This window comes from Bombina bombina, chromosome 6 (genome assembly GCF_027579735.1).
Source record: "Bombina bombina isolate aBomBom1 chromosome 6, aBomBom1.pri, whole genome shotgun sequence".
NCBI lineage: Eukaryota > Metazoa > Chordata > Amphibia > Anura > Bombinatoridae > Bombina > Bombina bombina.
In genome coordinates, this window is record NC_069504.1 from 577,467,744 (window position 1) to 577,494,655 (window position 26,912).

Below are 26,912 nucleotides of genomic sequence, written 5' to 3' on the forward strand. Positions count from 1 at the left end.
TGGGCGTTGGAAATTATATCCCAGGGATATCTTCTGGACTTCAAAGCTTCTCCCCCAAAAGGGAGATTTCACCTTTCACAATTATCTGCAAACCAGATAAAGAGAGAGGCATTCTTACACTGTGTACGTGACCTCCTAGTTATGGGAGTGATCCATCCAGTTCCAAGTGAGGAACAAGGACAGGGTTTTTACTGAAATCCGTTTGTGGTTCCCAAAAAAGAGGGAACATTCAGACCAATTTTGGATCTAAAGATCTTAAACAAATTCCTCAGAGTTCCATCATTCAAGATGGAAACTATTCGTACCATCCTGCCTATGATCCAGGAGGGTCAATATATGACTACAGTGGATCTAAAGGATGCTTACCTTCACATTCCGATACACAAAGATCATCATCGGTTTCTCAGGTTTGCCTTTCTAGACAGGCATTACCAGTTTGTAGCTCTTCCTTTTGGGTTAGCTACAGCCCCAAGAATTTTTACAAAGGTTCTAGGGTCGCTTCTAGCGGTCCTAAGGCCGCGGGGCATAGCAGTAGCACCTTATTTAGATGACATCCTGATACAGGCGTCACACTTCCAAATTGCCAAGTCTCATACGGACGTAGTACTGGCATTTCTGAGGTCGCATGGGTGGAAAGTGAACGAAGAAAAGAGTACTCTATCCCTACTAACGAGAGTTTCCTTCCTAGGGACTCTGATAGATTCGGTAGAAATTAAAATTTACCTGACTGAGTCCAGGTTATCAAAGCTTCTAAATTCCTGCCGGGTTCTTCATTCCATTCCGCACCCTTCGGTGGTTCAGTGTATGGAAGTAATCGGCTTAATGGTAGCGGCAATGGACATAGTGCCGTTTGCACGCTTACATCTCAGACCGCTGCAACTATGCATGCTCAGTCAGTGGAACGGGGATTACACAGATTTGTCCCCTCAACTGAATATGGACCAAGAGACCAGGGATTCTCTGCTCTGGTGGCTATCTCGGGTCCATCTGTCCAAAGGTATGACCTTTCGCAGGCCAGATTGGACGATTGTAACAACAGATGCCAGCCTACTAGGTTGGGGTGCAGTCTGGAACTCCCTGAAGGCTCAGGGATTGTGGACTCAGGAGGAGTCTCTCCTTCCAATAAATATTCTGGAACTAAGAGCGATATTCAATGCTCTTCAGGCTTGGCCTCAGTTATCAACTCTGAGGTACATCAGATTTCAGTCGGACAACATCACGACTGTGGCTTACATCAACCATCAAGGGGGAACAAGGAGTTCCCTAGCGATGTTAGAAGTCTCAAAGATAATTTGCTGGGCGGAGTTTCACTCCTGCCACCTATCAGCTATCCATATCCCAGGTGTAGAGAACTGGGAGGCGGATTTTCTAAGTCGACAGACTTTTCATCCGGGGAAGTGGGAACTCCATCCGGAGGTGTTTGCACAAGTGATTCATCGCTGCGGCAAACCAGAACTGGATCTCATGGCATCTCGACAGAACGCCAAGCTTCCTTGTTACGGATCCAGGTCCAGGGACCCCAGGGCGACGCTGATAGATGCTCTAGCAGCGCCCTGGTCTTTCAACCTGGCTTATGTGTTTCCACCGTTTCCTCTGCTCCCTCGACTGATTGCCAAGATCAAGCAGGAGAGAGCATCAGTGATTTTAATAGCGCCTGCGTGGCCACGCAGGACCTGGTATGCAGACCTAGTGGACATGTCATCCTTTCCACCATGGACTCTGCCTCTGAGACAGGACCTTCTACTTCAGGGTCCTTTCCGCCATCCAAATCTAATTTCTCTGAGACTGACTGCATGGAGATTGAACGCTTGATTTTATCAAAGCGTTGCTTCTCCGAGTCAGTCATTGATACCTTTAATACAGGCACGAAAGCCTGTCACCAGGAAAATTTACCATAAAATATGGCGTAAATATCTTTATTGGTGTGAATCCAAGGGCTACTCATGGAGTAAGGTCAGGATTCCTAGGATATTATCTTTTCTCCAAGAAGGCTTGGAAAAAGGTTTTTCAACTAGTTCCTTAAAGGGACAGATTTCTGCTCTGTCTATTCTTTTACACAAACGTCTGGCAGACGTTCAGGCTTTTTGTCAGGCTTTAGTCAGAATCAAGCCTGTGTTTAAACCTGTTGCTCCACCATGGAGCTTAAATTTGGTTCTTAAGGTTCTTCAAGGAGTTCCGTTTGAACCTCTTCATTCCATTGATATTAAACTTTTTTATCTTGGAAAGTCCTTTTTCTGGTAGCTATTTCCTCGGCTCGTAGAGTCTACGAGTTATCTGCCTTACAATGTGATTCTCCTTATCTAATTTTTCATTCTGATAAGGTAGTCCTGCGTACCAAACCTGGGTTTTTACCTAAGGTGGTATCTAACAAGAATATCAATCAAGAGATTGTTGTTCCATCCTTGTGTCCTAATCCTTCTTCAAAGAAGGAACGTCTATTACACAATTTGGACGTGGTTCGTGCTTTAAAGTTTTACTTACAAGCTACTAAGGATTTTCGGCAAACATCTGCTTTGTTTGTTGTTTACTCTGGTCAGAGGAGAGGTCAAAAGGCTTCGGCAACCTCTCTTTCTTTTTGGCTAAGAAGCATAATACGCTTAGCCTATGAGACTGCTGGACAGCAGCCCCCTGAAAGGATTATAGCTCATTCTACTAGAGCTGTGGCTTCCATTTGGGCCTTTAAAAATGAGGCTTCTGTTGAACAGATTTGCAAGGCGGCGACTTGGTCTTCGCTTCATACTTTTTCAAAATTCTACAAATTTGATAGTTTTGCTTCTTCGGAGGCTATTTTTGGGAGAAAGGTTCTACAGGCAGTGGTACCTTCAGTTTAAGCTCCTGCCTTGTCCCTCCCTTAATCCGTGTACTTTAGCTTTGGCATAAGTAATGGATGATCCGTGGACTGGATACACCTTACTAGAGAAAACACAATTTATGCTTACCTGATAAATTTATTTCTCTAGTGGTGTATCCAGTCCACGGCCCGCCCTGTCATTTTAAGGCAGGTTATTTTTAATTTTAAACTTAAGTCACCACTGCACCCTATGGTTTCTCCTTTCTCTGCTTGTTTTTCGGTCGAATTACTGGATATGGTAGGAAGGGGAGGAGCTATATAACAGCTTTGCTGTGGGTCCTCCTTGCAACTTCCTGTTGGGAATGAGTATATCCCATAAGTAATGGATGATCCGTGGACTGGATACACCACTAGAGAAATAAATTTATCAGGTAAGCATAAATTGTGTTTTCATTTAGTCAATTACATTGTATATTCCACATTCTTTATACATAGGTACACAGGTAAGCCTATGTCCACACTTTTGTCTTTTTTAACTTTTGTATTCCCCCTGTATATACAATTTCACATCTTTATAGATATTGATTCAATGTTGATATATAACTTTGTTAGTATATGCTCTGTGTAAAGCTATATATTTCCCCTGTCTGTTCTCCTACACTGGACACTGTCTGTTACCTAAGCCCCCCTCATGATTTTTACAACACCTCCTCCTCTCCCTGCACTGTCTTCTTAGCTATTCTGTGTTTTAAGATATAATCTGTAAATTCCATTGAATTGGTCAGTATTGCTTTAGACTTGATAAAGGAAGGAACTCTTCCGAAAGCTTGTCAACTTATAAATGTATAGTTAGTCCAATAAAAAAAAGTATCATTGCTCAATGCAATACTCTTGTTATTTTGACATATATATATATATATATATATATATATATACATACACACACACACATAATGTATCTTAAATAGAAACTATATTTATTTCCTCCAAAAAAGCATTTTATTAAAAAAATTATTTTAAAAAAAAATAAAAAATCTAATTTTCCATGACATCATTTCATGGTGTCGTCACAGGGTTCCATCTGAGGGCAGTTCTATTCATTTCAATCAGCCTCAGTATGGGCCTTCAGCAAGTTGCGTGCTGGAGCTCTGGCGTTTATGTAGTTTTAGGGATAGGTATTTTGTGAGTACCGTCTTAGCAATCTTTATTCGGGCACTAAAGCCTTTGTGTTTGGGGAACTGTGACTTACTTTATTTAGTATTGCATTATAGATAACTCTGCATTATGGGGCCTCAATCTGATCTTCCTGATGATCAACCTGCATCTGCCCAGGGGATGTCTAATGTGCCTGTAATGTGGTGTTTTTTTTTTTTTTTTTTTTTGTGTGCCCAAGTTTTCTTTCTTAAGACACGGTAAGTCCACAGATCATCAATTACTGTTGGAAATATCACTCCTGGCCAGCAGGAGGAGGAACAGAGCACCAAAGCAAAGCTGTCAAGTATCACTTCCCTTCCCACAACCCCAAGTCATTCTCTTTGCCTTCGGTGCATGGAGGAGGTGAAGTTTTTTGTGTCTGAAGAGATTGGATTTATTCACCTCAATCAAGATTTTATTATTTTAAAAGCCATAGTAGGTTTGCTTTGATCTTTTCTCTCAAGATTGGGCTTAGCCATACCCCACGTTGGTCTCTTCAGTAGGGCAGTGGTGGTTTTAAAGCAGTTAGGAACTAGGTTTACTTTGATCTTTCTTTTTGTCACAGGTCTCTGTGAGGAGTGGCATCCTCTCATACCGGGTGTGCCGTCGTCCTTCCGGACGGCTAGAAGTGCAAGTAAGTGCTTTTCGTCTTCTGGGGCTGGCACTAAAAGGGTTGAAATCCTCTCTGCAACATTATGTGGGACATGTATCCTTTAGAAGGATATTTTAGGCAGTATGCAGGCACTTTATGGTGACAGGAGACTAGGGGTTAATATATAATTCCCTGTATTTATATTTGTGCTCATGTGTTCATGTTTAGAGGCTCCTATGGGGTTAATGACTCCTCTAACTAATTTTTATTTCATCTGGCTGTGTTCCTATTAAAGGGACACTAAACCCAAATTTTTTCTTTCATGATTCAGATAGAGCATGCAATTTTAAGCAACTTTCTAATTTATTCCTATTAATTTTTCTTCGTTCTTTTGCTATCTTTATTTAAAAAACCAGGAATGTGATGCATAGGACCCGGCTCATTTTTGGTTGAGAACCTGGGTTATGCTTGCTTATTAGTGGGTAAATGTAATCCTCCAATAAGCAAGCACTATTCATGGTGCTGAACCTAAAATTGGCTGGCTGCTAAGATTTACATTCCTGCTTTTAAAATAAACAAAGCAAGAGAACAAAAAAATGATAATAGAGCATGCAACTTTCTAATTTACTCCTATCTGAATCATTAAAGAAAAAATGTGCGTTCATTGTCCCTTTAAGCTTGTGTAGCTTTTTAATTTATGGTCAGTGGCGTGCACTATCTGCGATCCACATTCCAGGAGTGGACAATTTGGAAGCGGGTTTTCTGAGCCAACAGACTTTTCATCCCGGGGAGTGGGAACTTCATCCGGAGGTGTTTTCCAGCTATATTTTCAAATGGAGGCGGCCGGAGCTGGATCTCATGGCATCTCGACAGAATGCCAAGCTTCCGGTTTGAGGTCAAGGGATCCGCAGGCCGTCCTGATAGATGCTCTTGCGGTCCCTTGGAGTTTCAGCCTAGCATACCTGTTGACCCCGTTTGCTCTCCTTCCACGAGTCATTGCTTGGATCAAGCAGGAGAGGGTGTCAGTGATTCTCATAGCACTGGTGTTGCCTCGCAGGATCTGGTATGCAGACCTAGTGGAAATGTCATCTCTTCCACCTTGGAGACTACCTCTGAGGAAGGACCTTCTTATTCAGGGTCCCTTCTTTCATCCAAATCTCGTTTCTCTGAAGCTGACAGCTTGGAGATCGAACGCCTAATTTTTTCTAAGCACGGGTTCTCAGAATCGGTCATTGAGACTTTGATCCAGACTCGTAAGCCTGTGACAAGAAGGATTTACCATAAGATATGGCGTAAATATCTGTATTGGTGTGGATCCAGAGGCTACTCTTGGAGTACATTCAGGATTCCTATGATTTTGTAAGCAAGTACTCTGAAGGGTCAAATTTCTGCCTTGTCTATTTTGTTGCATAAGCGTCTGGTAGATGTGCCAGACGTGCAATTCTTTTGTCAGTCCTTGGTCAGAATCAGGTCTGTGTTTAAACCTGTTACTCCTCCCTGCAGTCTTAACCTTAATAAAGTTTTACAGCAGGCTCCATTTGAGCCTATGCATTCCTTAGATATTAAGATGTTATCTTGGAAAGTTTTGTTTCTTGTTGCCATTTCTTGCCAAAATCTCCGAACTCTCTGCGCTACAGTGTGATTCCCCTTATCTTATCTTTCATTCTATTAAGGTGGTTCTGCGTACTAAGTTAGGTTTCCTTCCTAAAGTTGTTTCGGATAGGAATATTAATCAGTAAATCATTGATCTTTCTTTGTGTCCTAATCCTTCTTCTCATAAGGAGCGTTTGTTGCACAACATAGATGTGGTGCATGCACTGAAATTCTACTTGCAGGCGACTAAGGACTTTCGCTAGTCTTCTGCTTTGTTTGTCTGTTTGTCTGTTTCTCTGGGAAACGCAAGGGTCAGAAAGCTACGGCTACTTTTTCGCTCTGGCTGAACAGTATACAGGTGGCCCTCGTTTTACAACGGTTCAATTTACACCGTTTCAGAATAACAACCTTTTTTTTTAGTCATGTGACTGCTATTGAAAAGCATTGAGAAGCAGTGCATTTATTAAAATAGCCAGTAGGTGGAGCTGTCCGCTTGTGTTGCAGCAAAGCCAAGCAAGCTGAAATTAATCAGTTTAACCAGACCTGAGCTATCGAGCAGATTTCAGAGGAACAAGATCTTCCTGTCTATAAATCAGTCCAGATTGGAATGCATAGAAAGAACTGTTTGTAGAAAAATGCAAGTGAAGTCTGTGTTGTGTGATTATTTTATTAGGTTTATAATTCTGTTTAGCAAATGTTTTTGTTCATTTAACTTAGTTTAATTATATATTCTGTGTTGTGTGATTATTTTATTAGGTTTATAATGCTGTTTAGCATTTAAAGTCTTAATTTCAAAGCTTTAAAAATAATGTATTAGGTGTTACTTATGACAATTTTGAGAGGAGCCTGGAACCTATCTCCCTCACTTCCTATTGACTTACATTATAAACTGGGTTTTAATTTACAACGGTTTTGATTTACAACCATTCCTTCTGGAACCTAACCCCGGCGTAAACTGAGGGCTACCTGTAATTCGTTTGGCCTATGAAACTGCTGGACAGCAGCCTCCTGAGAGAATCATGGCTCATTCCATGAGGGCTGTTTCTTCTTCCTGGGCTTTCAAAAATGAAGCTTCTGTGGAACAAATTTGCAAAGCTGCAACTTGGTGCTCTTTGCATACTTTTTCTAAATTTGATACTTTTGCTTCGGCTGAGGCTTCTTTTGGGAAAAAGGTTCTTCAAGCAGTGGTGCCTTCTGTTTAGGTTGCCTGTCTTGTCCCTCCCTTAGCATCCATGGACTCACCCTGTCATTAGAAAGAAAACATAATTTATGCTTAACTGATAAATTTCTTTCTTTCTTGACATGGTGAGTCCACGGCCTGCCCTGTTTTTCAGACAGTTTTTTGGTATATAAACCTCAGGCACCTCTGCACCTTGTGTTATTCCTTTCTCTCCTTTCCCTTGGTCGAATGACTGGGGTTTGTGGGAAGGGAAGTGATACTTGACAGCTTTGCTGTGGTGCTCTTTGCCTCCTCCTGCTGGCCAGGAGTGATATTTCCAACAGTAATTGATGATGATCCGTGGACTCACCGTGTCAAGAAATAAATTTATCAGGTAAGCATAAATTTCGTTTTTTCATAAAGATAAGGTTGTTCTGAGAACTGTACCTGACTTCCTATCAAAAGTGTTTAAATTTATACAAAGATCTCAATATTGACCTTCCTTTTTTGTGTCCTGACAGAAAAGACTCTCAGGAGAAGCCATTATATTGACACACTACACAGAGATTATATTACACAAAAAGTATAAATATAAGGTGCGCCTAAGGTGTATCAAGAAAGATGGTGTGAGAAAACAAATTGAACATTTTTTAAGATGTAAAATACGTTGTGAATCGTTTCTCTAGATTAATATGTTGGAACTAGGAGAAGAAAACGGGGAAAAAAGTGTCAAAATAGACAAATCAAATGTGAACAACTGAATTCAACTGGTGATACTCAATAGGGATATAGGGTTAATCCCCCAAAACAGTGTATATAGGGTTAATCCCCAAAAACAGTGTATTTAATATAAATCTGAGATATTGCTGTATTTAATATGAACATGAGATATGGCTGATAATATATACTATAATAATATTAACACAAGCAATATTAATCAAAACAATATTGTTAGCATTAAACAAATTATTGTACTTTGGATGGAACAAAAACAGTTTGGGATGTTTCAAAGCATAAAGTTCTTGATCAATAAAAAAATGGTCAGGCTGCTTCTCTTGAGGCTGACGGTGAATCAGTAAATCTAAAAAGCAAAAACAGAAAGAGAGCGCCTCATGGTGTGAATAACTCTAAACAAATGATAGAACAGTGCAGTGGTGTCCGGTGGAATGGTGGTACTCACAAGGAAGGTGGCACTTTTAATCAAAGTGCAGACAAGCAGGCTGACATTTAAACAGCAGTCGGTACGCTGAGGATCCGTTCGGTAAGGTGTGCAGTGAATCTGGCTGTCAGGAACCCACGGGGAAATCCCAGTTATCGTAGAGCCGTGGTCCACAGGAAACGGCTATCAGGTCCTCACAGCGGAGCTCCAGTTTTTACGCCAAAGCTGGCAGATATGATTGCGGCATAAGTGCCGAGAGTAGAGACCCTCTGATAGGATACCAAACAGGACAGAGTCTCTCCGTGAAATTCGGGTAGCCGTATTTTAGGCAGAACAACTCAGGGTGTTCAAATTTTATATGCTCATGGAGAGGGTAATTTGAGCAAAATAAAAAAAGGGTCTAAAAAACAATTCAAATAGGATATAAAAGTGATTTATTTGAGCTAATAACGCATTTCTCGGCCGCTAGCTCCTGGCCTTCTCATCAGATCAGTCCTGAATCGGCCAGGAGCTAGCGGCCGAGAAACACATTATGTAGCAAATTATGTAAGTGCTAGATATGTTCAGTTGGAAACGTCATCTGTGTTCCTCAGTATTTTCAATATAAAACTTAAATAACATTTTGAAAATGTGGTTCTTTCCAGGCATTGTTGTAAATATTGATTATAGTAAGAGGCAATAGAGTCTGCATCCTTACCTCTCAAATGTGAATATTGCCTCCAGAGTATACAGTAGTTATACAAAATAAGTGGGGAGATCCAATTGTGTTGTGTATTTGTCTTTTAGCACTATAGATTAACTAGCAATAATTGAGTAGAACAGTGTGTAAATTATGGACAAGGGGTGGAAGAGGTAAAATATGATCTACATAATTTAAATAACATGCTATTTGCTATTCTGCCCAAATTATGTATGCTAATGTTCCTAACTACTATGTAGATGACACTCATTCTATGGTGCCTTTCCAGGAGGGTTGTTTTTATTGTGAGTATTGGGGTAATATAAAAGAAAAAGAAGTGGCAAACTGATATCCTAGATATAATTAGATGCTTATATAGTAAAATTAAAACCACATTATCTAAACCGTAATGGTAATGTTAAACAAAATAATGAACTCTAACCTCTATTGTAGCCCAAGTCCCATCAATATTAATTTCAGGACAAACTTCACAGTATGGGGATAAAAATCCAAAGAGTTAAGCATCCAGATACATAATATGATCCTTCTTGCAGCACCCACAAGTTGTGCCTTAACCGACCCCACTTTTAAGAAGGTTAAACCAGAAGCCGATCACACAAGCTTTACATTGTTTGTGCCACTCCTCATATGTAATGTAGGGCAGATACTTGAGCAACCTGCTAAACAATGAGCAGCCTGTCCCTTAGTGAGGCTGCTCTCTTTGAGAGTGCATGAAGAAGAGTTGTGCTGCTGTCGATCCGAGTCTAAAAGTATTGTAGAAAACCTTCTCAATACTTGGATCAATCTCCATATCCGGGTTGAAGGTGAACGATGAAGAAGGCTCTAGGGACATCTCCAAGCCGGGCACTAGTAGTAGAACTCTGGGAGGACAATGCAGCAGCAAGCCCTTCGTAGGTTCAAAGGGTGGATCCATGGTAAACTCTGACATACTCGATTAGGAAGGAGTTGCTCTGGTCATTGATGTTACTGTTTCTCTCAGCTGTAAAGAAGCTGAATCTGTGAGGCCGTAATCAACTTCCCGTGAGTACGTTGCACTATTGTTTGGTATATTCTGTAGAGCAAGGCCATGGTGACTGGAGATGGGCTTCTTTAGTCGGAAAGGTTGTTCCATCATTTTCACTATTGTGCATAGCTCTGTGTAGGAAGAAAGGAGTTGGTCTAGCTTAGGCAGAAATATGGCCCTTATGTCATTTAGAATGCAGGTGCCAGTGCTTGGTTCTTTAGTTGTATATATATCCATTGTTTAGGATCCGGAGGTTACACCAACAAGTAAGAGGAATGTGTAGAACTATATACAGCGTGGCGGTGGTAAATCTGCCACAATGCCAGAAGGCTTTGACAATTTCAACTTGCTCCTCGGCAACCAAGGGATGTTTTGCCTTGATCCAGGAGGGTTCCCTGGCACAAATGTTGCCAAGGGATATAAGGATGGCAAGATATATAGCCACTATCTGGCGCTCCCTATCTTGTGACAGTATATTGATTTAGATGTTGTAATTTGCACATTTATGCAATGAGAACACAGGAGATGCATAAGACAGATCAGTTGTTAATCATTTCAAAAGGTCCTCGCTAGGGTCAAACTCCTACAACATATACCATTTCCAGTTGTATTGTGCAAGCTATTACCAGAGCATAAAAGCATAAAGGTGAACAGTTACTAGATTGACTTGCAACTTCCTTGATGCTACTCCTGAGGAAATCTGTCAGGCAGCTGTTTGGAAATCCTATCACACCTTTGTGTCTCACTTTAAACTTGATGTTCATCAGTCTGCTTCTGCTAAGTTTGGTCGCATGATCCTGTCCTCTGTTTTTTTTCTCTCAATAAGCTTTTTTTTTTTTTATATGGTTTTTGCAGTATTTTTTAGTTTTTGTGTTAATATGGGTAAAACTTTCTAGGCTCCCTCCCTTCTGCCTGGTCCACTTATTTGGCTGGACATCTCTAGGAGGAGGTGGTGTTCTAGAGTTACCTTTATACAGGTAACTAGGGGAGTGGGTATTCATGTCCACACCTCTGTGGAGGGGGTTCTTACTGGTAAGTATTACCCATGGATATGGGCCAATATATAAAAATTGCTTATATTTAGGTGATACATTTCTAGTTTTTGCACAGGTATATTGTGCACTATTACAGTGTACTCAATTATAAAGGGTGATTCGGCACAAGAATGTTAGTCCCTTTGGCAACCTCAGAATTTTTTATGTGTAGAAGATACATATAAGTAGGTCACAATGAGAAACGCCACACCCCGGCAGTCAAGCATTGTTCTTGCATCTTTATGTCAAGAATAAATTATCACACTTGCACATGCAAAATTCCTACTTCAAATGCGTCCCTACTAGATGTAAATAGTGAAGAAATAGTGCATGATATCAGAACTTAATTGTGAGCTTCCCCTTTGGAGGAGATACAGGTATATCTCCATGTTTAGAACTTGATTTAACTGCAGGGAAAACACTTAAAGCCAGCAGGCACTTAAAATCACGTTACTTGTACTGTCATTTAGAGGCAAACTGTTTAACTTGATTATTCTAGAACTGCTTCTATATTTACTAAAGTTCTTGATTCAGTGCTTTTGGATAGACAGGAGCAAACTGAGGCAATGTTTTCTGTGTTATTTAAACCATCTGAATTAAATTACTGTCTTTCTGGCTGAATTAAAGGGTTAAATTGATGCTCGGTGTGCATTTATGACTCATAAGGTGTTTAAATCAAAATGGCTAAAATCAGCCAATATTATGCTAAAATTAGCTAATTATTTTTGTTAAATGTTTCTTGCACAAATTATCATTAAATCAGTTTGTTAAATTATGCATTTAGATAGTATAAGTAAAAGGTATAAATAACGGTTATTATATTGCAAAGAATTGCCCCCCTTCAAATCTATGTACACAGAAATCAATCCATAATAAGTTTCAAGAAGCTCACTGAAAAGAAGATTGTTTGGAGTGGAATAGATCAACACAAAGACCTAAGTGTGAGGAGGGAGGGGCAAGCATTAAAAATGAAAAATGTTATTGTTTTAGTTAAACTATTTTAATGTAATCATTATTTTTCGCCTTCCAATAAAGTACTGGTGAAAAGTTGATCAAATATTAACCAATTAAGCTGGAGATAGTTCACCTCCAAATAATTTCAATCATTTCAATGATCTATCTATGCATATCTAATGATATATAACACAATCAGTAATGGTCTGATATAACCGGAAATATAATCTGAAAACTTATCATTCTAAAAATGAAAACCATGATTTAAATCGGTCTTACTGACTAGTTATTTAAATAATGATTAAATCAAATCCACCCTGCCCAGAATTTGTCTAGTCTGAACTGTGATCTTTTTGGCATGTAGCTTGCTTAAAGGGGTTACTGGGGGCATGCACATGCTGTCTTTATTACTCTTCCTTTACCGTCTGTGTTCTCTTTCTGCCCTATCTCTCTCTCACTCAATCTGTCTCTCATACCCTCGTTCAGGCATGCACACACTCACTCTTGACCTTGCATTTCTTGAACCATGCTGTAGATGTTCATGTGTGTCTATATCTAAATAATGTTGTTATCATTATTTCTTTTTTTACAACCAACTTTGTTGTTGATCCAAAATAAAGAAAGCAAAATACAATTTTATATATTGGTTTTCTTTACTTTCTTCCCCCACTAACAATAATATAATACTGACTTATACATTTTGAGAATAAAAGAAAAAAAGCACACAATGTTGTTATAATTATTATTAATAAAATATAACCACATTTCTAAATATTTGCCTTTAACTAGATGACAAGAGTTTTTAGACTTTAGATCAGAAAATATAAAATCTTTTATATTTTCTTTCTTCTACCAGGCTCCAGGCTTTGGATTTGGCATTGCAATATCAGGAGGCAGAGATAATCCTCATTTTCAGAGTGGTGAAACCTCAATTGTTATTTCTGATGTTCTTAAGGGAGGTCCAGCTGAAGGCTTGTTACAGTAAGTATAACTACATTGATCAGCTGAACAAATTGCTTTGGGGAAAGCCCCAACAGCAGATGTTGTTATTTTTACTGTGGGGTAGAGTTGCTCTTGTCAAGTATGTACAGCACCTAATTGGTCATTTGGACATCGTTTGAGAGAGGTCATTGTGCCGTTTTAAGTGAGCAGTCACATTTCTCTCTAAAATATAGGTGATTATTGGCCTAAAAGCATCACCTGTGGCAAGGTTAACATATAAATGTTCGCGAGAAGTAGAGGGACCCTGAGGCCTTGTCTCTTAACCTTTACTGTACCATCTAGAGCTTTAATCCATTGGTAACATATGACTTATCAAGCTTTTTTGTGTGGCCAATGTTACGGACTGGAGTAAAAGAACAAAAAAGCAGAAAATAAACAAAGTACCCATGTTTGTTGTATAACCACCTCACACTAGTACCTGGAGCGATGTGGCTGGTTTATAGCACTGGACAGGAAGCACGGTAAGGTAGATTCAGAACATTCCTACCTGTGTGTGGGTGCATAGCAGTCTTGATAGTACCCCTGACCATCTATAACACTTAAGTTTTAAAGAATGGTAATACTGAGCATAAAAAGACATCATTATTTTAACATTGAAAAAGCAGTGCCACACATCTCATTAGGTAAGATAGCTTCTGTATTTATTTTGTAAATCTGAGTAGTTTGTGTGTATGTAGATTCCCCCACATAATTTAAATTAATCGGCTTTTTATGTATTTTAAACCATCCGTATAGTAATCTATTTTTATTTTCCTGTGTTCTCTTTAGTATAAGTGTGAGAATGTTATGTTGCCCCTGGCGACTCGCCCTCTATGTGAGTTTTTGGTGCATTTGAGCTAGTGTGGCACAAGTTAAATGAAGCGCCATTTGATCCTCTAAGAATGCAGGTGGACACCATGAGGAATGACATTCACCTGTTTGACTTGACAGCAGGGAAATTTAGATACAGGGACAATGATACCCCTCATTTGAAAGAGAAAATCTTTTTTTTTTTTTTTTTTTTCTTTTCTTTTTTGAATGAGGTGATCACAAGCTTTTCTAACCTGCCTGTATTCAGTGCAATTATGTGCTACAAAGAACTGTTTCTGATTGAACAGCCTCTGGGTTTGCTGTATGGTAAGTCAGCAATTCAGTATGAACTTTGTTCTTAGTGCTCAACTAACACTCCATTCTGCACAGCCAAAAGCTGCTTCAATCATAAGCACTGTATATGCATACACTGGTGTGTTTTAACCTTTGAATCTCTGAAAGACATAAGCAATTTAAAGTTTGGATCACTGATGTGTCACATCACCCTTTTATCTCCTAGTACAACAATGAGCTAAACCCCTCTCCCTTATTTGTGACTTGTGCAGCTGATTCCTCTTCTGACCATATGGCTTGCTGGGAATTGTAGTTGGGTGGTAGCAGTTTTAAAGGGTAGTATAGCGGTACAGTCAGGGTTCATATTTCTAGGTGTCAGTTCCATATTTTAATTCACAACTTCTTCCTGGTGCCATGGATTTATCTAGCTATTTTATAGTCTGCATCTTGGGTCAGTTTGTAGACCTGCAGTCTTTACATTGCGTTTGGCGCATTTGTAGTGTTTTATACTACAACCTGTTTAATGTGTCTTTAAGTACTCTTCTATCTTGCCAGACAGAGCTTTAATGACTAAAATCAACTACTTTCTCCCTGCACTACTAGTGCAATGAAATGTTTGAATTCTGTACTTTTTCCTTCTTTTTGATGAGATTGAGAGGATGCTAACCATGATTCCATAGTTTACATAACTTTTTGAACTACTGCAGCATAATTTCCAGTCAGATCATTAGTTTATAGATGATCAGTGAGGAGGATCTCCCTTTCCTACTGCCATTTAAATTACATTATACTATGCTTATAAAAATGTATTTTTAGTGTTGAGAGGTTATTTCCCGCCTCCTTCTAGTCACGGGTGCTGCCATGTTGAAACCTGGCTTTCATTCCAATCCAATGCTGATGTATTTGCACATGTGCAGCAACTCTCCTTCAGATTCCTACAACTAAACATAGGTTCCAGAATGGCAGCACACATAATAAGAGGGAGCAGCATTAAAATGCATTTAGTGTTTGTTGTCCCTTTTAACAACAAACTATTAGATAATGGTATTCCTTTCTAAGAAAACCTTCATACTGGATGGCACCAGAATTTCCAAAATTTTGTTCAATAGAAACCATGAAGACAGATATAACATTACTGCCTGGAAACACTCTCATTTTTTTTTGTGTACTCTTGATTACTGAGACTTTTATTAAAGGGACATGAAACCCCAAATTTTCCTTATAATATTCAGATAGGGAATACAATTTGTAAAATGTTTCCAATTTACTTCTGTTATCAAATTTGCTTTGTTCTCATGGTTTTCTTTGTTTAAGGGATACCTAGGTAGGTGGCATGCACATACCTGAAGTACTACATGACAGGAAATAGTACTCATCTAGTGCTCTTGCTAATGTATAACATTGTTGCAAAACTGTTGCTATATATAGTGCTGCACACATGTGCACACTCCTGAGCTTACATCCCTGCTTTTCAATAAAGTATAACAAGGGAACAAAGAAAATGTTATAAAAAGTAAATTAGAAAGTACTTTAAAATGGTATGTTCTATTAAATCATGAAAGAAAAGAAAATGGGGTTTTATGTCCCTTTAAGTTGGAGCCAATCCTTGTATAGTTATTACATTTTCTAACTTTTCTTTAAATTTTGTCCTTATAGGGAAAATGACCGTGTTGCAATGGTCAATGGAGTTTCGATGGATAATGTAGAGCACGCTTTTGCTGTTCAGCAGCTAAGAAAGAGTGGAAAAAATGCCAAAATTGTAAGTTACTTATTTTTGTGAATTTATATATATATATATATATATATATATATATATATATATATATATATATATATATATATATATATATATATATATATATATATATATATATATATATATATATATATATATTTTTAATTCTCTTCATAGTACCTAACTGTTTTCAAGACTTCCTATGTATCTGCATGAGGTTTAAAACAATGTGTTTTTTAAAATAATTTTATGAAATCTATGCTAAAATACTTATTTGCAATATGTACTAAGAAGTAAAGGTAAACTGTGTATGAGAAAATAAAATAGTGTTAGGGAGTGTTTATATAAATACGAGCTATTAGATTCATTTTGTTTGTTTTACTGAAGCTTGCTGCCAAATGATAAGCATCATCTTCTTATCTTGAGCCCAATTTCTCTTGTAAGATGTATTGAGTCCACGGATTCATCCTTTACTTGTGGGATATTCTCCTTCCCAACAGGAAGTGGCAAAGAGAGCACACAGCAGAGCTGTCCATATAGCTTCCCCTCTAGCTCCACCCCCCAGTCATTCTCTTTGCCGGCTCTAAGCAATCGGAAGGGTAAAGGGAATGTGGTGTTAGAAATGTAGTTTTTATTTTCTACAAGCAAAAGTTTGTTATTTTAAATGGTGCCGGTGTGTACTATTTACTCTCTAGCAGAAAGGAGATGAAGATCTCTGCAGGGAGGAAGATGATTTTAGCATGTAACTAAAATCCACTGCTGTTCCCACAAAGGACTGAGGAGTACAAGAAAACTTCAGTTGGGGGGAACGGTTTGCAGGTTAGGCTGCAAAAAGGTATGTTCAGTCATTTATTTCTAGACAAGACTGTGATAATGCTAGAAAGGACTGATAATATCCCCATGAGGGAAGGGTAAGCTGTATTCAGAAACTAAGTATGGAAATTTAAGCTTACATAACAGGGCTAGTTTATGCTGGTTGACACTATTTTCATGGCAAACGGTTTTTATTGAAAATTTCGTTTGTTTGAGACACTTTGAGGATTACTTTGGGTTTCTTTCAGGGGTTGTTACTCACATGGCTATTATTCAAACACTTGGGAGTGTTTCTTTAGGTTTCACAAGCACCGTAGTGAGGTGGGAGGGGCCTAATTTCACGCCTCAGATGCGCAGTTAATTTTGACTAGAAGTTCAGGCTGCTTCACATGGAGGGTCCGGCGGCAGTTTGAGGGCCTATAAGAAGTTGTTTTCCCCACAAATCTGGTTCCTAAGGGCAGGTAGGGCCACAGCAGAGCTGTGGCAGGGTGCTGAACGTCTTTTAACCGGTTTTTCGGCTTACAGTCGATCCGGTTTTGGCATTAAGGGGTTAATCGTTTTTATTGCTAGTGGTGCAATCTTACTAATGCTTTAGGTACATACTGTAAAAATTTCGAAAAGTTTGCTGCATTTTTTCACTGTTTTGCAAAATTGTTTACCTTTTTTATCTCTTAAAGGCACAGTAACGTTTTTTTCAAAGTGTGTTTTTACTTGATTAAAGTGATTTCCAAGCCTGTTTGTTTTAATACTAGTCTGTTAAACATGTCTGACACCAAGGAAAATCCTTGTTCAATGTGTTTAGAAGCCATGGTGGAACTCCCCCTCAGAATGTGTCCCACTTGTACTGATATGTCTATACACTTTAAAGAACATATTGTTGCACTTAAAAATGTGGCCCAAGATGATTCTCAGACAGAAGGTAACGAGGTTAGCCCGTCAACCTCTCCCCAAGTGTCACAACCAGTTACGCCTGCTCAAGCGACGCCTAGCACCTCTAGTGCGTCTAACTCTTTTACCTTGCAGGACTTGGCGGCAGTTATAAATAATACTCTCTCTGTGTTTTTATCTAAACTTCCCGTGTTACCTGCAAAGCGTGATTGCTCTGTTTTAAGAACAGATTCTGAGCATTCTGATGCTTTAGTAGCCGTATCAGATATACCCTCACAACGCTCTGAAGTGGGGGCGAGGGATGTGATGTCGGAGGGAGAAATTTCCAATTCAGGAAAGGATTCTCCTCAGACAGATTCAGATACGTTGGCTTTTAAATTTAAACTAGAACACCTCCGCTTATTGCTCAGGGAGGTATTAGTTACTCTGGATGACTTCGACCCTATGGTGGTTCCAGAGAAATTGTGTAAAATGGACAAGTATCTAGAAGTTCTTGTTTACACTGATGTGTTCCCGGTCCCTAAGAGGATTGCGGATATTGTTACTAGGGAGTGGGATACACCAGGTATTCCCTTTGTTCCCCCTCCTGTTTTTAAGAAAATGTTCCTCATATCTGACCACATGCGGGACTCGTGGCAGACGGTCCCTAAGGTGGAGGGGGCTGTTTCTTCTCTTGCTAAACGCACAACCATACCAATTGAAGACAGTTGTGCTTTTAAAGACCCTATGGATAAAAAATAGAGGGTTTACTTAAGAAAATTTTTGTTCAACAAGGTTTTCTTCTCCAACCTATTGTGTGCATTGTTCCTGTAACTACTGCAGCTGCTTTCTGGTTCAAGGCGCTGGAAGATGCGCTCCAGATGGAGACCTCATATGAGGACATTATGGTCAGAATTAAGGCTCTTAAGCTGGCTAATTCTTTTATCACAGATGCCGCTTTCCAACTAGCTAAGTTAGCGGCAAAGAATTCAGGTTTCGCCATTTTAGCGCGCAGGGCGCTATGGCTAAAGTCCTGGTCGGCCGATGTGTCGTCAAAATCCAAACTCTTGAACATCCCTTTCAAAGGAAAGACCCTCTTCGGGCCTGAATTGAAAGAGATTATTTCAGAAATCACTGGGGGAAAAGGCCATGCTTTCCCTCAGGACACGTCCTTTAAGATAAAGAACAAACAAAATAATTTTCGTTCCTTTCGGATTTTCAGGAGTGGTCTCGCTTCATCCTCCCCTGCTACAAAGCAAGAGGGTAGCGCTTCGCAACCCAGGTCAGCCTGGAAACCTTACCAGGGCTGGAACAAGGGTAAACAGGCCAAGAAGCCTGCAGCTGCCTCCAAGACAGCATGATGGGGTAGCCCCAGATCCGGGACCGGATCTAGTAGGGGGCAGACTCTCTCTCTTTGCTCAGGCCTGGGCAAGAGATGTACACGATCCCTGGGCCTTAGAGATTGTATCCCAGGGATATCTTCTAGAATTCAAGGACTTCCCTCCAAGGGGAAGGTTCCACATTTCTCTTCTGTCTACAGACCAGACAAAGAAAGAGGCTTTCTTACGCTGTGTAGAAGACCTATACACAATGGGTGTGATACACCCAGTTCCAATTGCGGAACAAGGGCTGGGTTTTTACTCAAACCTACTTGTGGTTCCCAAGAAAGAAGGAACTTTCAGACCAATCCTGGATCTCAAAATTCTAAACAAATTCCTCGGAGTCCCATCTTTCAAGATGGAGACCATTCGGACAATCTTGCCCATGATCCAGGAGGGTCAATATATGACTACCATGGATCTAAAGGATGCGTATCTGCACATTCCTATCCACAAAGATAATCACCAGTTTCTCAGGTTCGCCTTTCTGGACAAGCATTACCAATTTGTGGCTCTTCCTTTCGGGTTGGCCACTGCTCCCAGAATTTTCACAAAGGTGCTAGGGTCCCTCCTGGCGGTTCTAAGACCGCGGGGCATAGCAGTGGCGCCTTATCTAGACGACATCTTAATTTAAGCGTCAACTTTCCAAAGAGCCAAGTCTCACACAGAAATTGTATTGGCCTTTCTGAGGTCTCACGGGTGGAAGGTGAACATCAAAAAGAGTTCTTTCTCCCCCCTCACAAGAGTTTCCTTCCTAGGAACTATAATAGACTCGGTAGAAATGAAAATATTTCTGACGGAGGTCAGAAAGTTAAAACTCTTAACCACTTGCCGAGCCCTTCATTCCATTCCTCGGCCATCTGTAGCTCAGTGCATGGAGACAATTGGGCTAATGGTAGCGGCAATGGACATAGTCCCTTTTGCACGTATACACCTCAGACCACTGCAACTATGCATGCTCAAACAGTGGAATGGGGATTATGCAGATTTGTCTCCTCAAATACAGCTGGACCAGGGGACCAGAGATTCTCTTCTCTGGTGGTGGTCTCAGGATCACCTGTCTCAGGGAATGTGTTTCCGCAGACCAGAGTGGGTCATTGTAACGACCGACGCCAGTCTGTTGGGCTGGGGTGCAGTCTGGGACTCCCTGAAAGCTCAGGGCTTATGGTCTCGGGAAGAAGCTCTTCTCCCGATAAACATTCTGGAACTGAGGGCGATATTCAACGCGCTCCAGGCATGGCCTCAGCTAGCTGCGGCCAAATTTATCAGGTTTTAGTCGGACAACATCACGACTGTAGGTTACGTCAATCATCAAGTTCCCTAGCAATGATGGAATTATAAAAATTATTAGGTGGGCGGAGGATCACTCTTGCCATCTCTCAGCAATTCACATCCCAGGAGTAGACAACTGGGAGGCGGAGTTTCTAAGTCGTCAGTCTTTTCACCAGGGGGAGTGGGAACTCCACCCGGAGGTATTTGCACAGCTGACTCAGCTATGGGGCACTCCAGAATTGGATCTGATGGCCTCCCGTCAGAACACCAAGCTTCCTCTATACGGGTCCAGATCCCGGGATCCCCAGGCGGTGCTGATAGATGCTCTAGCAGCGCCTTGGTCCTTCACTCTGGCCTATGTTTTTCCACCGTTTCCTCTCCTCCCTCATCTGGTTGCCAGAATCAAGCAGGAGAGGGCTTCGGTGATTCTAATAGCGCCTGCGTGGCCACGCAGGACCTGGTATGCAGACCTAGTGGACATGTCATCTGTTCCTCCATGGACACTACCAATGAGGCATGACCTTCTAATACAAGGTCCTTTCAAACATCCAAATCTAATTTCTCTGCGTCTGACTGCTTGGAGATTGAACGCCTAATTCTATCAAAGCGTGGTTTCTGATACCCTGATTCAGGCTAGAAAGCCTGTCACCAGGAAAATCTACCATAAGATTTGGCGAAAATATCTTTTTTGGTGCGAATCCAAAGGTTACTCATGGAGTAAGGTTAGGATTCCCAGGATATTGTCCTTTCTCCAAGAAGGATTGGAGAAAGAATTATCAGCTAGTTCCTTAAAAGGACAGATATCTGCTTTGTCTATTCTTTTACACAAACGTCTGGCAGAGGTACCAGACGTTCAAGCGTTTAGTCAGGCTTTAGTCAGAATCAAGCCTGTTTATAGACCTGTGGCTCCGCCATGGAGTCTGAATTTAGTTCTTTCAGTTCTGCAAGGGGTTCCGTTTGAACCTTTACATTCCATAGATATTAAGCTTTTATCTTGGAAGGTTTTGTTTTTGGTAGCTATCTCTTCTGCTCGAAGAGTTTCAGAGTTATCTGCTTTACAGTGTGATTCACCTTACCTGGTTTTCCATGCAGATGAGGTAGTTTTGCGTACCAAACCCGGTTTTCTTCCTAAGGTTGTGTCTAATAAGAATATTAACCAGGAAATTGTTGTTCCTTCTCTGTGTCCTAAACCTTCTTCGAAGAAGGAACGTCGGTTACACAATCTTGATGTGGTTCGTGCTTTAAAGTTCTATTTACAAGCAACCAAGAATTTCAGACAAACAACTTCATTGTTTGTTATCTATTCTGGTAAAAGGAGAGGTCAGAAGGCGACTGCTACCTCTCTTTTTGGCTGAAAAGCATCATCCGTTTGGCCTATGAGACTGCTGGCCAGCAGCCTCCCGAAACAATTACTGCTCATTCTACCAGAGCTTCTGTTGAACAGATTTGTAAGGCAGCGACTTGGTCTTCGCTGCATACTTTTTCCAAATTTTTACAAATTCGATACTTTTGCTTCTTCGGAGGCTATTTTTGGGAGAGAGGTTTTACAAGCAGTGGTGCCTTCCGTTTAAGGTACCTGTCTTGTTCCCTCCCTTCATCCGTGTCCTAAAGCTTTGGTATTGGTATCCCACAAGTAAAGGATGAATCCGTGGACTCGATACATCTTACATGAGAAAACAGAATTTATGCTTACCTGATAAATTACTTTCTCTTGTGATGTATCGAGTCCACGGCCCGCCCTGGCTATTAAGTCAGGTAGTTTTTTTGTTTAAACTACAGTCACCACTGCACCCTATGGTTTCTCCTTTTTCTTCCTAACCCTTGGTCGAATGACTGGGGGGTGGAGCTAGAGGGGGAGCTATATGGACAGCTCTGCTGTGTGCTCTCTTTGCCACTTCCTGTTGGGAAGGAGAATATCCCACAAGTAAAGGATGAATCCGTGGACTCGATACATCACAAGAGAAAGTAATTTATCAGGTAAGCATAAATTCTGTTTTTTAATTTCAAACTGTGAGTTTGCATGTATGGCAATTTTATGTAAACAGTTATTACTTTTTTTATTTGTTGTATACGTCGTCATTATTATTTTTTTAATGGACCTCGTGTTTAAAATACAAATTATGTTCTGCACTTTTCATAGACAAATGTAGTATACACACCTTAGTGAGACACCCTGTTTTTATTGTAAAAAGTGACTTTAGATCATTACAACAGGGAAATAGGCCTGGCGAGCATTCTTTAGTAATCTCGCCAGCCCAGATAGCTTTTTAGAAAGGGTGGACCCCATTGAGGGAATAAAATAATAGGAAAAGTATTACCAGTTCACCGTACAGCTATCCTGCTTTTCTCATGCACTATAAAAGCAGCATCAGTCAGGGCTCCTGAAGTTCCCAGAAGGATAGTGTAATAAAGGTGGCAACCTTTTATAGTAAGTTCCCATTGTGTCATATATATCTTTTCTAGAGTTATGTTTTATTCCCACAATTTGAAACCCCAGACATAAGCCACAATATGCTGTTTTTATCCCCATTGAAGGCAAATATTAAAGGGACAGTAAACACCAGAATTTTTGTTGTTTAAAAGGTATATAATCCCTTTATTACCCATTCCACCGTTTTGCATAACCAACACAGTTATATTTAAGTGTCAGTAAACCTTAAAAATAATGTTATATAATTCTGCACATAGTGCAGAATGATATAACATTATATTAGTCAAACTTTGTAAAACATAATATACCCTTTTAATTTTTTTAAAAAACAGCTGTTTTACAGACCCGCTCTCTGTGCTCTTCTGAGCGGGTCTGTTTGTTTCACACAGCGCATCGGGCCAACTGTATAGTCACAGCTTGGCCCGACCGCGCCATAACACTAAGTGCAGCTCGCTCCTGCTCTGTCTGACACCAGGAGCGAGCTGCACTGTGTATAATGGCACGGTCGGGCTGTGACTATACAGCTGGCCCGATGCGCTGTGTGAAACAAACAGACCCGCTCAGAAGAGCACAGAGAGCGGGTCTGTAAAACAGCTGTTTTTTTTTTTTAAATTAAAAGGGTATTTTATGTTTTACAAAGTTTGGCTAATATAATGTTATATAATTCTGCACTATGTGCAGAATTATATAACATTATTTTTGAGGTTTACTGTCCCTTTAATACACTTTTTACCTCTAATTTCCTTATATCTAAGTCTCTGCAAACTGCCCCCTTATTTCAGTTCTTTTGACAGACTTGCATTTTATCCAATCAGTGCTGACTCCTAGGTAACTCAATATGTGTGAGCTCAATGTTATTTATATGACACACATGAACGAATGCCCTCTAGTGGTGAAAAACTGTCAAAATGCATTTAGATAAGAGGCGGCCTTCAAGGTCTAAGAAATCAGCATATGAGCCTACCTAGGTTTAGCTTTCAACTAAGAATAACAAGAGTACAAAGCAAAATTGGTGATAAAAGTAAATTGGAAAGTTGTTTAAAATTACATGCCCTATCTGAATCATGAAAGTTTATTTTGGACTTGACTGTCCCTTTAAATTGTCCCTAAATCTACCATACAAGATCAGGCTTGCCTCAACCCCACTACTGTTGTATACATTAGGCTTCTAAAATAAATTGCCTCTGGCATATGAATATCATTTTTATTATCAATTTCAAATGTAGAGTATTTGCATAGAAACTATTCACTTTGTATTTGTAACCCAGTAATATCAATCCATTCATTTAAGATCATAACGTTTCTGCAAAAGTAAATAAAACAAAAAGCAATGGCCTAAATAATTGTCAGTATTATAAATAACAATTCTTTACTGATGCCTACAAATAATAATAATATCATCATTTATTTGTATAGCACCAACAAATTTAGCAGTGCTAATTGACATCCCAATATTGTCAACCAAAACTCTGCACACCAGAGGCGCCTCTTTACAGGGTAGAATAAAAAAGACCATATCAGTTTTCAGTTCTTTAACACCAGGAATGTTTAGTAGCATCATCGTTCAGGTTTGTTCACACATTTTAGACCTTTTAAGTTCCTGGGGACCTGTAGTACCTTAATTGTGCCTGACACCAAAGGTTGTGTACCTTTCTCCACTTTTGCCATTTATGTGCTTATGTAGATACATATTCCAGACACATTAGCCTGCCAAGACTATCCTGTTGTATCACCAAGATATGCAGCCAGCTATGGGAACACAAATGTCATGCTCTACAAGCACACACTGGGAGAAGTGGAAAACTCCAGTGTCCCACTCCTAGTCAGACACTACTTAGGATGGGACAAGGAGCACCACAGCCTATGACAAGTCTCTCCACTGGGATGTCCATGTAATCGGGAATGTGTTTTTTTTTTTAAATTGGACTTTAAATATCCTTCTCTCCCTGGTTTTGTACTATTGATAAATACAGCCTGAGGATGGGTAGCTGTGGATGGATATATATACAGGTAGCCCTCAGTTTACGCCGGGGTTAGGTTCCAGAAGGAATGGTTGTAAATCGAAACCGTTGTAAATTGAAACCCAGTTTATAATGTAAGTCAATTGGAAGTGAGGGAGATAGGTTCCAGGGTTCTCTCAAAATTGTCAAAAGTAACACCTAATACATTATTTTTAAAGCTTTGAAATGAAGACTTTAAATGCTAAATAGCATTATAAACCTAATAAAATAATCACACAACACAGAATATATAATTAAACTAAGTTAAATGAACAAAAACATTTGCTAAACAGCATTATAAACCTAATAAAATAATCACACAACACAGACTTCACAGACTTCAAACAGTTCTTTCTATGCATTCCAATCTGGACTGATTTATAGACAGGAAGATCTTGTTCTTTTGAAATCTGCTCGATAGCTCAGGTCTGGTTAAACTGATTAATTTCAGCTTGCTTGGCTTTGCTGCAACACAAGCGGACAGCTCCATCTACTGGCTATTTTAATAAATGCACTACTTCTCAATACTTTTCAATAGCAGTCACATGACTGGAAAAAAAGGTTGTTATTCTGAAACGGTGTAAATTGAACCGTTGTAAAACGAGGGCCACCTGTATGTATGTATGTATGTATATATGTATATATATATATGTGTGTGTGTGTGTATATATGTATATATATATATATATATATATATATATATATATATATATATATATATATATATATATATATATATATATATATATATATATATATAAATAATATAGTTTGAGGCCCCCTGATTTAGAACATCTAATTCCCTGCAGTTTCTTGGACAGTCCTGAATTTGCAGGTCAGTGAAATGATTTCTCCCTTCTCTATCTCATTTATTCAAGCTCACTTCAGCTGTGTGTGTGCGCTTCATCTTCTTTTTCTTTCACTGCTATTGCATCAGTGTAATTTTTAGTAATCCTTTCAAAATCAAATTTACATACTTCCAGACTTTTTCAAATATATTCCAAGACAAGGGTGTAAGGGGGCAAATCTAGAAGATCTGAAATTAAGTTTTGCTTTCCCGGGAGTATGATTTAAACAGACTGGCCAGGGTTTTGGTGGTCTTATTGAAGTAGTTACCTACCATAGATGTTTTGATTAGATTCATGTGATGTCAGTCTAATTGTGAACTTCATGTTTTAATTGGAAAGTAAACAATTTTGTATTTTTACACATCTGTAATCTATTATGTCTACATTAACTGAATAACTTTGTGCACTGAATTCAATTAGAGTATAAATTATTTTGAAGTCATAGATTTATAAATACTTTAATATAGACAATTCGACGGAAAAAAAAAGTACAGCTTCCTGTAGTTCGTCCTGACCCAGATCCAGTGTCGGAAAATGAAGAGGACAGTTATGAGGATGATGTGCCTGACCAGAGAAATGCCCATAGTGGGACTCTTGTAAGTAGAAGAAGCGAGAAGAGCTGGGTAAGGGATAGAAGTGCAAGCAGAGAGAGAAGTTTGTCGCCAAGATCAGACAGAAGATCTGTTGCTTCCAGTCAACCTCCAAAACCTTCCAAAGTGACCTTGGTGAAATCCCGAAAAAATGAAGGTACATTTCGCTTTTTATGGTGGGCCTTAATAGTGATAGACTGATGAGAATTGAGCAATGCATATCAGATTACTATTACCTTTTCAGGAACTTTATTTAACTTCTGTATAAGGCTTGACATTTCAGAATAAACATTTGGTTCGATTCTATTGTTCATATACAGCTTATTCTTCTCAAAAGTTCAGTTGAGATAATTTGCATAGTAAACACTGCAGTAGAATTTATCCAACTTTTAATACCAATATAATATGTTAAATCATGATTACAAATAGGTGTAATGCTGATCATGTTGAGTATAGTAGTCATGTTGTTGTAATGATGCACTGGATATTCATTCTGGTCAGTAAGTCCTCAAGAGCATCACTAACTATACATACCGCAAGAAAAATATATAACTATCACCACAGCAGCGCTAGATTTTTACTGAGACTTTTATATTGCCTGAGTAACAGATTTAGTTGTAGATTGGATAGTAGTGTTGAAGGGCCACTGTACAATAAAGCTCGTTTCCCCCTGATTTGTTCCAATGACTTGTTAAACCTACTGCAATGTATTA

General features: G+C 39.5%; 1 protein-coding gene across 1 annotated transcript in view; it reads left to right on the forward strand.

Moving 5' to 3' along the window:
* Positions 1 to 26,912, forward strand: part of TJP1 (tight junction protein 1) — a gene marked incomplete in the record, with an annotated part of 489,926 nt that overhangs the window by 160,789 nt on the left and 302,225 nt on the right. Inside the window, 3 exon segments of the mRNA XM_053717550.1 lie at positions 13,036 to 13,160; positions 15,921 to 16,023; positions 26,077 to 26,356. Coding sequence (XP_053573525.1) covers positions 13,036 to 13,160; positions 15,921 to 16,023; positions 26,077 to 26,356 — 508 coding nt within the window.